Below are 14,297 nucleotides of genomic sequence, written 5' to 3' on the forward strand. Positions count from 1 at the left end.
GTTATGGCAGTTCAGACACACAGATATTTACACAACTTAGAATGTAGTGGTTTCTAATTGTAACTGGCAGAGGTTACAAACAAGCTTGTGAGAAAAATTTGAGGCAGAATAAGTTCTAACTCTTCTGGCCATGAATGATGTTTGAGTCAAACACAGAATACAACAGAATATAACAGAATACAGCATGTAACTAACCACAATGCCTTAAAAATCGTGTTTTACTTAGTGGAGTACCCAATTAGGAGCCATTGAAGATCTGTGTGTTATTTTTAAAGATATCTAGTGTAACACCCCTTCCCTACCCCTAAGGGAAATTGCAGGCGTTATGCGCTACGGTGCTGCCTGTTGGCTTACAGGGGGCTAAGCCTCCGCATGTGGGGAGCCTGGGGTGAATTGGTGCAGTGCCTCCCCAGCGTTGGGGGGATAGCTCCTCACGGGAACCGGTATACCTGTAATGTATACCCCAGAAATCACACTCACACATGTTATGCAATTTGTCTTTACTGTGATCCCACAGTATAGCAAGGAGAACATTATGCAACACAGCAATACGATAACAATACAATAACAATAACAGTGCAATAATAAGGGTGCTAGTTCCACCCAATACTGAGGGTACCCTGGGCAACGGTAACCCTGTGTCCATCAGAATCTCTCTTGTCCCAAGTGTATATGTGAGGCCAATGCTACCCTCGTGTATCATTGGTGCACTCTACCTTCCAGGCCGTACCAGGAAATGCTTTCAAGATGGGGGGTGGTCAGGTCTCCAACACCAATCCCCTCTCGCCTCACGTCCAGCCCGCATATGCGGTGCTGTCTCCAGCCGGGGTAGCTCACATCGCAATTTGGTGTCCTGCTCCACGGAGGTGTCACAGCATACGCTGTAGGCGATCTCTCACACACTCAGCTACTGTGAAGGGGCTACCGGGGGCCTAGCTGGTAAGGTCTGGCCAAGTCCAGGAAGCTGACTGCTCCCTGGATACTACCTCCTCCTTCCACGGCTCCCTTCACACTGGCCTCGCTGCCTCCAGTCCCACGGAGGATTTCCTATCCTAGTTCGGAAGAGGGAATATCCAGATCCCTCAGAAGAAACTTGTAGTGAAGAGAGGACGTCCACCTTTCCTGTTAGGGATAATTTGTTGCCAAATTTCCCAACAGTTTGAGCTCTAAACTCTAAGGCCACGTACATAGCACTGGTGTGCGCGCGCGACCACACATTTGGCTTCGGGCACGCTTTTAATTGCCGCGATCTGTGTCCTGCAGTGTTACACGAGGGCATACCCGTGACATCACGTGAGCAGTCCACCCTCATTGGCTGAACCACGCACGTGACCGGGCCGTCACGCGGCAAATTCAAACCAGTTTGTTGCGCAAATTACCAGTCACCCCGTCGCACTTGTGCACACGCAATCTATATGCACAAGCGCATTGGCATCCATTTGTTTGTATTCGGTGTGAGCGACGTCGCTCGTGACATCGGATCTACTATGGACGCAGCCTAACCTTAGATATAAGGATACATTGTAGCTGCTGAATTAGGCTTCTGAATCAGCCATTTTGTTAGTCACACAATCAGGATTTTTACACATTTATAACTGGACCACCAAACAATTGCCAGCTTAGGTAAGAATGTAGAATTATACATTGCCACATGCTTTACATATACACATAATTAACAAAAATGGGGGAATGTAGTATTGCTACTTTATACATATCACTTTTACAGGTCCTTATGGTGGTAAGAATGCCACATCATAACCTATGTGCACTGTATAGCTTTATACTCATACTATTAATGCTAAAACGTAGTTCTGAAAAATTATTACTTCTACTCACAGGCTTTGCTGAAAATATTACCTTTTATGATGACCTCACCATTCATTTTCATTAATTATAACCTGTATGGTGAACTTGCAAATATACTGTATGTTATGTTAAACATAAACTCAAAATGTCAACTTTATCTAATACTCTTGTCTGATCATCACACGTTACAATCCAGGAGCAGCAATCAAGTGGGACATGTTCTAAAAATCAAACAAAATTCTTTAACCATTAATTGTATATCTAACGTTGCTACTATATGGATCGATTTTTTTAAATGCTTCGCAACTAGGAATGTTTCAGCTTATATTTTAAAACTTTCTTCAATATATGTGATGTTACTGTATAATAAAGAGCAATGTTTTAAAAATGTAAGAATTGAGGAGTGTTGTGACTAATCTTGTTATCAATTGTATGCCGTTCACCACAAGGTGGGAAAGTGCACCTGTAACAGGGGAGTAATCCCTGTTCAAGTACAGGCATACCCCGCTTTAAGGACACTCACTTTAAGTACACTCGCGAGTAAGTACATATCGCCCAATAGTCAAATGGCAGCTCACGCATGCGCCTGTCAGCACTTCCTGAACAGCAAAGTTGAACTCCCTACCTGCACCGAAGCTGTGCACAAGCGGGGAGACTATAGAGCCTGTTACAAATGCGTTATTTACATCAGTTATGCACGTATATGATGATTGCAGTACAGTACATGCATTGATAAGTGGAAAAAAGGGAGTGTTTCACTTTAAGTACATTTTCACTTTACATACATGCTCCGGTCCCATTGCGTACGTTAATGCGGGGTATGCCTGTAATGTGCCTTTAATCTAGCAGTGTGGTGGTTAACTGCTGGTAGTCAATTAATAAACACCACCTGCCTGATGCTTACAAAAGCCTTTCTGTTGAAACAGGAAGTAACTCCTTAGCTCTGACTGAGAGCTGAACTTTGGAGACAGAGCAGTGTTCTTGAGTCTCCTAGGAGAGACTGACCAAGAGAACACACATCTATGAAGCTGACCAGTCTTGAGCTCTGCCCAGCATAGCTGATTGCAAGACACCAAATAAGACTTCTAAACCTGGAGGCTGATTTTCTGTGCATGCATGGGTGCGGTTCCAGGAGAGCAGAGAAGCTTACTCTACAGCAGCTAACAGATAAGACTTTCATTATTAAGAGACTGCTTATATCTGCTTATTTCATGCTATGTGTTTGGGGCTGGGAGAAATGCTTAACTAACGGAGATGTGAATTAATTGCATAGGATTTCACTAGAAATACTCCCAAGTGAATAGAAGCTTTGTTCCCCCCCCCCCTGTGTTTGGATGATTTACTGATGAAAAGGAAAAGGCACAATAAAGCCTATTATAATTTCACCTTATAAAGTCTCCAATTGTGTACCTCTGTGAACGTCCGTCTAAAGCACCCCACCACAGATCAACACAACATTAACACAACTGTGTTAAGTAATAAAACGACCTTCACTTTCACTTTACAAACCCGATAATAGGGCGTCTGTTTTCTACCAAACAACAATTTTCTAGTAGTTACACAATGATAATTTCATACTGTGCATCAGTGCAGTTTGTATCTTTTCTGTTTTGAAATTTTCCCATGATGGCTCTAAATTGACAGCTGATCAACACTGCTTCAAATAACCTAATTTATGTGGTGTTTTAAAAATGTAGCAAAATAATGTGATGATTTAAATAAAAGTGTGTGTGTGTGTGTGTGTGTGTGTGTGTGTGTGTGTGTGTGTGTGTGTGTGTGTGTGTGTGTGTGTGTGTGTGTGTGTGTGTGTGTGTGTGTGTGTGTGTGTGTGTGTGTGTGTGTGTGTGTGTGTGTGTGTGTGTCGAGCTTGCGCATTGTAAATGAAACATCTTTACATTTTGGCACTGAAATTGTATTTAGATTTTTATGATTTTGATTGAATGAAAGACTTTTGAGAGTATATATATTTTTTGCAGAAATTTCCCTAGTATAATTGGAATACATGATACAATGATAAAATGACTTATGATAACTAAATAAAGATACATATATTTTGGAATGTAAAGTATCTAAATGGCATTACTCTCAAAAGTCTTTCATTCAATCAAAAACATATAAATCACAATACAATTATCAGTAACAAAATGCAAAGAAGTTTGAGTTACAATGCGCGTGCTAGGCACACACCCCCACCCCCCTCTTTTTTTGTTGTAATCATTACAGTGACTATACTGTATTATAATAATCTATATAGAATTAATGTGTTTATGTTTACATACCCTGCATCTTTTGCACTTCTCCAGTTTTTATTAGAAATGGTACATATGTAAAAAAAATTGCTATTTGCATTTCTATATTTGTACTCACTTTGAATTCCTCTAATATCACTGTTTCTTTTGTTTGTGTCTGTACACATACACACACACACACACATACACACACACACACACATACACTACAAGCGCTTGAGAAGGTGGGTGGGTGTGTACACGCATCTGCACCTGCGCTGGCCACTTCTACACATGCGCTGTCGGCTGCTCCCGCTCCTGAGCATCTGCTGTCAGCGCCAGCTGCATCTGCACATGCGCTGGCTGCACCAGCCGCTTCTGCGCTGGCGGCGACGGCAGCGTAAGCGGCAACGGCCGTGCCTTTGCATGCGCTGGCGGCGATGGGCGTTTCTGTGCATGTGTGCAATTTAACGGCTGCTTCTACGCATGCGCAGCCAACAGAAAGCAAATAGGTCACTTCCGTTTCACATTTTCGTCTCCATGAAGGAGTTTTGTCCCATCAATATTTACTACAGGTAGGTGCCACTAAAGAAGTTCACTTCAAAAATGTATCATACATTAGGCTAGATTTACATATACTGCTTGTTCAAATACAGAATACACTGATACAGTGTACCTGTATTAAAGGAAACCTATCAAATAAGACAACCTTGAGAGAGCACTAATGCATAATGCAACAATGTACAGTATACTATCATATGAGAATGTAGCATTGAGGAGTGTACTGTATGTAAATCAGCAAGTAGATGGAAAGCTGTGTGAGATAGGTGGGGTTAAGACAGCCCACTTGAAGTTCAAGGGAGTAGTAGACATGATTTCTGGGAGAAATGAAAGGCCGGTACTTTCCTTTTTACCACACAGTAGAAAGAATCAATATAAACTATTTAGTCATTGCTTCTTTCTATCTATGCAAACTTCATTATTAATACAGTATTTCTGATTCTAACATATCATTGTAGTAGATTAATACAACCTCACAATGTACTGTATGTAAAGAGCATTGCCTTAGTACTCTACATCACTAGTGCCGATATTGTTTGGGGAGTATTTTGTAATCTCTAACAAGCATTCTCAAAAATATTCCCATGAAACGTTGCAATTATTGGCACACAAAGTGAGATCAAGGCAATGTGACGGGCAGTTGTAACATTCACGTAGCTACAAAACAGAAAGAGGTTTATGCTGGCATGTACAGGCAGTCCTCGGTTATCCAACACAATGCGTTACTCAAAATGGCATTGGATAGCGAAACGTTGTAAAGCGAAACACGTTTTCCCATAGGAACACTGTTTAAATGAAAGGTTCCGTTCCTGAAGGCATTTTTACACAAAATATTTTACGCAGACAATAAGATATGCAGCACACACATAAATCATATAGTGCATATACTGTATTATATATATAATATAACATAATATATAATATAAAAATATAATATATTATATAGCATAATATAGTATAATATATATATATTATATACACATAAACAACTTTGCAAAGCGTCGTATGAGCATTGGATAAGCCGTCTTGGCGTTGCAAAAATGAACATAGGTATGCATTGCACAGCGTTGGATAAGCAATTCGTTGTAAAGCAAACCGTTGTAAAATGAGGACTGCCTGTATTACATTTTAATGGTCAGATGTACTGAAGAATGGAAATCGGTTTACCAAGGGGATTTATTGAAATTGCCATTGAAAGTTAATGTTAATCCGGTTCCAGCCTTTTGACACCTGACTTTTATCCACCAAGGTTGGTATAGTCTCAGGCAAAATTAACATGAATAGATGTCAAAAACCTACCTTAATTACACTTGCACAGTTTGATATGTGCGGCCCCTTTGTGGTTGCATTTGGCTTTTTTGTTTGACACTGGGCCAGCTATAGACGGTTTCTAACCACAGAGAGTTAACCGTGCCATTTTATATTTTTCGTGGATAGCAGATAAATTGATTCATATTCAGTATTTTAATGAGTTGCAAAATGTGCAGTCTTTAAATACAGTGATCATTTCAAGGAAGAAACTCACAGAAGATTATAATAGAAAAAAACACAACACATGGATTTTGATACAAATAGATTTGTTTAAGAAGTCAGGCAATGAAAAACACATATTGAATTACATAAGATACATTGCATAAAAAAAGTTTTACATAAGGTCTTAAGAGACCTTAAATAAAATGCATTAAAGTTTAATCTCAAGCATAACAACTCTTGTGTGGGTTTGTGGCTGAGCAACATAATATTACAAATAAATAACATGAATGTCATTGTCATTTCAGTGCTTAATCAGATTGTACTCAGTTTAATATGTGTCTCCAGCACTCAATCACAATCTATTACTGTCTGACTTTTTTTCCTTCATAATGGATATCACTTTCCAGTAATGTAATATCTTCAGCCAGACAGTCCCATATTGTGGGTTACCAAGTAAGAGCATGACTTCCGTTCCTCGCGTGTGCCTGTGTTGTAATACCAACTCTTCCATTTTTTTGTCTTTATTATATCTTTAAAAGTAAGAAATTAAGTTTTTCATGATGGATTTCGCAAATGGCTTCTTAGAGACCATTATAAATCACAAAAAAAGTTATATTTTGGGTCATTTACCAAAGCTTTATTTATAACATTTGAATTGTTAGTGAAATAATATATTTTCCATTTGAATAATTAAAACCCCAAAAATGGGAATGAATGAAGTGCCAGTAGATGTATCTGCCCTAAGCGGTAATGGAATGAAGAAAAACAAGGATGGTGGCAGCACTGGCTGAGGTCCTGAAATGTTGTGTTTATTCCCATAATGTGTAAAGTATGTTGATATAAAGTTATAATATAGTATTTATGCAGTGTGCAGGGAACATTTTGAAATGTATTTGCATACTATGATGGAAGAAAGTCCAGGACTATTTAAAAAAATATATATAATTGTGAAATAATTACTAAAATGTGGATGTGCATGTTAAAATAAAGTCCTATTATTCTGTACTTGCCATTGGGTACACAACATACAGTATAGCAGGAAAACCTCATATTTATTGAGCAGATCATAGAAAGTCAAACATCATATGTGTAAAAATACATATACTGTAGGTTAAAAAGTAACATAGAATACTTGACAATTTTCTATCATTCATTTATTTTACACACTCATAATATTGTTGTCAATGTTAAAAATATATAACAATATGCATATCATGTATCTATGGATAATAGTTTGAGAATGGGACTAGTGTTATCTGATTTCTAAGGCATCAAGTTTTTGCTTTGGCAATTACCATAACTCATTTGTTCTCTTGGACAAAACACCCACATAAAGCAAATTCTGTGGTTTTGTTGATATCCATCATCTAGGAGAACCGCATTAAATAAGACTTTGTGAATACCTTGCTCAATCTTTTGCATCATTATCATGTTCCATTAAGAGAAACATTTGCAATGAAAAATATGACCACAACATAAACTCCTATTTGCCTCTTAAAAAGGATACCAAGTGCACTAACAGAAAAACTGTTGTAGTGTGACCTAGAGAACTACTTTCGTTTGTTTACAAAATCCAATAAATGGGAAAGCATCATATGGGTTTCTTGACGTTTTTCTTAATATTTAACAATCACAATAATAGTAAAATAATATTTATAATAACTAGCATAGATCATTATAAACAGAACAATAAAATTATTACTTACGGTGCCCAGTTTCTTCAGTAAGTGGCAAAAGAAATCATCAAGCTCCTTTCCCTCAATATAACCGTTGTCTAAATATAACGGAAACAATATATGAGTATATTTAAGGATGCTATGATAGCTGTTTCCTTGTTTGCTAATAATATACTGTATTCCTAATCTGGATAACATTCATTAAAAGTATAACATAGAGGATACATTTACCAGGTGTCCGCAATGAAAATCATATGAGGGAATTCTTCATAGATTAATTCGGTTCTCTGTTACGTTTTTAAAATGAAAAATGTTTTCCCAGTTGGAAGTAAAAGTGTTTTTCCTATGGAAAACGTGTACATTTTTTCCAATAGATGAAAACCCTGATTAAGTTCCCCAGTATAAATTCAGGGCTACACAAGGTCTGTTACCCAGGTGTTGCTCGCCTGGTGTTAGTAATCCTATCTGAATTAAATCTGAACCCAATTTCCTCCCAAACGGTAAACTGAAATATGTACAGTATATCCCTGCTGCTTATATATTGTATTTAATGATATGAGACCCTGTTTATCAATGACCCAAGATGTATTTGGAGGAGACACGGTCACATTGGCACGAATCACAAGTTCTTAGACAACAGAAACGGGGATATGATACAGTATGTCTGTGTCTCCTTCCTATTAACTACACTTAATACACCTTTAATGGTATAGAATGCAAATACTTATATATACAACTACTATATTACACTTGAAATATACATTTGTGAAGATATATGTGCGTTGGAAACTGACAGATAAAATACTTTAACCACTGTCAGTCTCATTGCAGATCCGTTAGATACATGTGAAAAGTAATCTTGAACACCAGTCAGGGTAATTAATAGGCATTGCTATCATTATGACCAACAATTGCACAATGAGAAAACAGTATATGTAGCTGCCCTTGAAAACGCGCAAACTCTGTGTAGAGGAAGGTTAATGGGTTGACTATGCATCTATGTAACAATGACAATACTCGCGCAGTTATAAAAGTCTTCTTGTGGTACCTACCGTCAGAGTCAAAGCGTTGCCAAATTTCAAGGAACTCGCCCGCATCCAGCTTGAGAAAGGCGCTGTCCATGGTGCTGAATGATGTGTGGTGCAGGAGGAAGGGGCTCTGTGCAGCACAAGGACAGAAGCGGAACCTTATCTTTGCACTTCTGCTACCCCGTCTATTTATGGTGTCTGTGTTTGTCGTGATTCCCTCCCATGAAACACTTGTTGCTCTGCTTGCAAGAGGCAGGGTTGTAGCTATAGCGGTGATGTATTCTGCATGTTGCACTGAAGGGCAGTGACGCGAGTAGGAGGGTATGGTCATTCAAAGCCTTATATTACTTCCTATTGTTCAGTACGGAGATATATACACACCTTTGTACATACTGTGCTGCTTTATGTACTCCATCACAAAGGAGCTGTTCATACGGCACGGTCTGCATTTACCTGCCATGCTTGGTATATAGCAATTATTATGAGGTTTAGATTTGTAAGAAATATTTGCATACTTTGAAATATATCTAATTCTAATTTTCACTGGCTAGATAATCACCTCAATAATTTAGATGTGTTATTTACGAATTTAAAGACTATGCTGGAGTTGATCATTTATAGTTACAAACAAACAAACAAACAAAAATATGTATTTGTGGTACCCATTTGGGGACATATATTAAGAAAAGCAAGTGACCCTCGTGTGATTAAATTACTACTATGAGGGATATTGTGAATATGCCTCTTTATTAGTATCAATGTTTGGGGAGTGGTTATACAGTAGTAAGAGTTATCTGATGCACATATTATAAGACAAACACTTTCTATGTCTGGATGGATCTTATGTGCTAGGGGGAGGATGTTAAAAAGGTTGGAGGAGATTTTAAAATAGAACGGAGGGGGAGGGACAAGAAACAGATAATGAACTAAATAGAATAGATAGGGATGGGGAAATAGCAAGGGGCCATGGAGGTAGAATGGGGGATAGTGGGTGTTTGGCAAGCAGGGAGACACCCATATTAAATACAGATAATACTAGAAAACTTGTAAAGACTAAATACAATTGAAGTAGAAAAGCAGGAGCAGATAAGATAATAGCACAGACTGGAAAAAACATAAAAGCATGCTTGCTAATGTAGCGCACTTTCCCCCCACCCCCTGGAAGAATGTGTGGCTATGGTGTGTGTGGTGCAATACCTGTGGCTCACAGTAAGTCTGAGCTTCCGCTACAGGGAGCCTAGTACGGTGTTCTTCAGCGCCTCCACCTGTAACGGTTTCTACTGTGTGGAATTACCCATAACAGGATGGATGGATATATATATATATATATATATATATATATATATATATATATATATATATATATATATATATATATAATATGCACATACAACTGTGTCATAAGATACATTGTATCTGAGTGTTACTCCACTGTTATAACTATTGTTGCCTGCTATTAACACTGTTGCCTGTGAAAGAGTGTATATTGACTGTCTAGGCACTATATAGATACTTCTCTATCCACCCCACACCATGATCTAGTTACCATCATTAGGGAATACCTGATTATTTGTATTGGAACCTTCCACTTCAGTATTTATACTGGGACTGTCCATTATTATCCCATTGATGCTACCTATCACCCTTGTGTTTTAATTGGTTTTATGAATTTGAGTATGCGTCGTTATTTTTGTATGAATAAAACTTTATTATTTTGGCCTGATATGGACTTTTAGTGGCAACCGTCCTCCTACAGTGTTGGGAGCGGTTACTTTGTGTACCCCATACAGCGAATTAGACCATTTGTCTGGGAGTATTATACTCCTTTATACTACAACAGCCCTGCTGTGCAATGAAGAGGGATCTTTTTGGATACACTGTGATCTCCTTGTTTGTTTCTGCATGATATTACCATGCCTTTGCACGGGCTGTGTTTTGACTATATATTCTATACATCTATTTGATTGGTGAGAGGTTTACCACAAGTTATATACATACATATATATATACATACACATATACACTTATACAATAACCACACACACTGAGTAAAACATAAAATAACAGCTTTACTGCAAAGCTGTATGACGAAAGTATGGCTACTGGTAACAGCCTACCCGCCAGGCCTCACACGGCCGTAATCATCTGCCAAGTGTCCCACACTCCTGTCCACAGTCCCCACAGTACATGACGGGGCCCTCGGGCAGCCAACTATCCTGGTGTCCACAACGATATAATCCCTCACCCTTATATGTGGCCAGCACTGCCACTATAGTGTATGTTGGTGCACTTGTGCGTGTGGTACCTGCCGGGTGTGTCCACACCTTGGCACGCTGCATCCTGCGGTGCGGTACACGGACCCAACGATGATCCGCAACTCTGGCGCTTCCGCCTAAGCATGGGGTGGTCCCCGCGTGGGGTATCCATCTTAAGGATAGTCCCTTCCATGGAATGGTCTGGTCCCAGACCACCAAGGTCCAAGATGCCACTGTGTCCTGGCTGAGTCCCTCACTACAAGCTACAGGGGCAGTATCCCTATCTATGGGCCTGTCCCTGTAGCAGCCACAATCTGAGGGGAGTTGGGCCTAGCTGGGGCCTCTCAGGGGTCTCTGGCCTAGTGCAGATGCCACAGACACCTGCACACTCACACCCTACCCCTTCAGTGTCCAGATTCAACTCACTAACTCCCCTAACAGTACTAACTGTCCTAACTGTCAGCTCAACTAACGTTCCAATCTCCCCTCAGGAGATTCTAGCAGCACTATTGGTTGCCTGGAAACATGTGGTCTTCAGCCTGAAGGTAAGAGTGAGACCTGGCTACATCAATGCAAGAAGCCTGACAGATAAAATGGCGGAGCTTGAAATAATAGCTATAAGGGATAAGTATGATATCGTAGGTATTACTGATACTTGATGGGATGAAACTCATGACTGACAGTTAATTTAGAGGGTTATTCCCTTTTTTTTGGAAGGATCAAGCAAATAGAAGAGGAGGTGGTGTATGCTTATATGTTAAACCAGGTCTAAAACCTATATGAAGGGAATGATGAAAATGTAGAGACTCTGTGGATAAAAATTAGCAGTGGAGTAAAAGTACAAACAAAATGTTTGTAGGGATATGCTATAAACCACCACATGTTTGTGGGATGAGGAAGCCAAAATACTTTTGCAAATGGAGAAGGTATCAAAACAAGGTCTCCCAAAATACCACTTAGATTGTAAAATCTTCGGGGCAGGGATTTCCTTTTCTATTGTCTGATTATGCGCTTATTGTATTATTATAATTCCCTGTAGTGTATTTGTGAAGCGCTAAGTACACTTTTGATGCTATATAAATAAAGATATACATACAAACATAAACTGGGGCAATGAGATTAGCATTACAACGTAAGGAAACATGTTTTTGGGGGTGCTTAAAGACAATTATATGACCCAAATTATTGATAAACCAACAAGAAGAAGGGCATTACAGGATTTGGTAATATCAAACAATGTAGAATTAATAACAAATATTCAAGTCCAAGAACATTTGGGAAACAGTCATCACAACATGGTCTCATTTGAAATAAACGATCAAAAGCCATATTACATGGGTTCAACAAAGACTTTACATTTTAGAAAGGCAGATTTTAATAAACTGAGGACTAATCTACAAGGAATACATTGGGATGATGGTTTTGCAGGGATAAATGTAGAAGATAAATAGGCAGTCTTTAAAACATTGTTAGAAAAACACACTTATCTGTGTATACCCTAGGGTAATAAGTATAAAAGAAACAAATCTAAACCATTGTGGCTAAATAAATAGGTAGGGGAGGAAATTGAAAATAAGAAGCAGGTGTTTAGATTCTTAATGTCAGATATGGAGGCATCACATAAGAATTATAAGGAATGTAACAAAATTTGCAAAAGGGGCAATCAAATTAGCAAAAATTGAAAATGAATAAAGGATTGCAATAGAAAGTAAGCTCAACCCTAAAAGGTTCTTTAAGTACCTTAATAACAAAACAAATAAATATAGGACCTTTTCTGTGTGAGATGGGCCAGCAAGTTATTGGAGATAAGGAAAAAGCTAAGGTACTAAACAAATTATTTGCCTCTGTATTTATCAGGGAGGAATCAATTGCATTAATAGTGCTGCAGAAGGAAGCCACAACCTCTATATTAAGCGAAAATTAGTTAACTGATGTACAGGCATACCCCGCATTAACGTACACAATGGGACCGGAGCATGTATGTAAAGCGAAAATGTACTTAAAGTGAAGCACTACCTTTTTCCCACTTATCGATGCATGTACTGTACTGCAATTGTCATATACGTGCATAACTGATGTAAATAACGCAGTTGTAACAGGCTCTATAGTCTCCCCGCTTGCGCACAGCTGCGGTACAGGCAGGGAGATGGTATTGCTGTTCAGGACGTGCTGACAGGCGCATGCGTGAGCTGCCTTTTGCCTATTGAGCGATATATCCTTACTCGCGAGTGTACTTAAAGTGAGTGTCCTTAAACCGGGGTATGCCTGTAGAACTTCATAGGCGGCTTTATAAAATGAAAGTAAATAAAGCACCTGGCCCTCGATGGCATACATCCAAGAGTTGTCAAGGAGATAAGTTCAGTAATAGCCAAACCATTACATTTAATATTCAAGGACTCCATTTCCACAAGCGCAGGACCACAAAATTAGTGTAAAGCAGACATGGTGTCTACATTTTAAAAGGGGAGCTAGATCACAACCGTGTAATTATAGACCTGTAAGCCTTAACATTAATAGTGGGGAAGCTACTTGAAGGTTTAGTATGCAATAATATTCAGGAATACTCAATGGAAAACAAAATTATTACAGTAGTAATAGTCAGCATGGATTTATGAAGGATAGGTCATGCCAAAATAGTAGAATCAGAGCAGGGTGTAATTTCTCTCCAGAAGGACTTGGATTGAATGGAAGTCAGGGCAGGTAAATGGCAGATGAGGTTTAATACAGATAAATGTACGGTTATGCATTTGGGAAACAAGAATAAAAAGGCAACTTAGAAATTAAATCAGGATAAAGTAGGAGAATCCTTTGAGAAGATTTAGGAGTGCTTGTAGACAGCAGGCTTAGCAATAGTGTCCAGAGTCATGCAGTAGCAAAGGTAAACAAGATCTTATATTGCATTAAACGGGGAATGGATGGAAGGGAAGTAAACATAATTATGCCCCTTTATAAAGCATTAGTAAGACCACACCTTGAATATGGAGTACAGTTTTGGGCACCACTCCATAATAAGTTCTTATGGAACTAGAAAAAGTGAAGAGAAGAGCCACCAAATGAATAAAGGGGATAGATAATCTGATTTGAGGAGAGGCTAGCTAAATTAGATTTGTTTACATTAGAAAAGAGGTGTCTTAGAGTGGATATGATAACTATATACAAATATATATTCAGGGACAATACAAGGAGCTTTCAAAAGAACTATTCATCCCAAGGGCAGTACAAACGACACAGGGTCATCCCTTAAGGTTGGAGGAAGGAGATTTCGCCAGC

The 14,297-nt window shown here is 38.8% G+C and overlaps 1 protein-coding gene across 4 annotated transcripts in view; it reads right to left on the reverse strand.

Annotated features, from left to right (window-relative positions):
- Window positions 1–11,461, reverse strand: part of SCGN (secretagogin, EF-hand calcium binding protein) — a 48,845-nt gene extending 37,384 nt beyond the window's left edge. Inside the window, exons 1-2 of one of the 4 annotated variants that reach the window (XR_012799527.1) lie at window positions 11,097–11,461; window positions 7,775–7,842 (exon numbers count right to left, since the gene is read on the reverse strand). Coding sequence is in view for 3 of the 4 variants with exons in the window: in XM_075589050.1 (XP_075445165.1) it covers window positions 7,775–7,842; window positions 11,097–11,220 (192 nt within the window). In the remaining variant the exon portion in view is untranslated. Of the gene's footprint in view, window positions 1–7,774; window positions 7,843–8,796; window positions 9,052–11,077 lie in introns of those variants that run through there. The other 3 variants (XM_075589050.1, XM_075589052.1, XM_075589051.1) reach the window with 3 other exon arrangements.
- Window positions 11,462–14,297: the final 2,836 nt, after the last annotated feature.

This window comes from Ascaphus truei, chromosome 2 (assembly GCF_040206685.1).
Source record: "Ascaphus truei isolate aAscTru1 chromosome 2, aAscTru1.hap1, whole genome shotgun sequence".
Classification (NCBI taxonomy): Eukaryota; Metazoa; Chordata; class Amphibia; order Anura; family Ascaphidae; genus Ascaphus; species Ascaphus truei.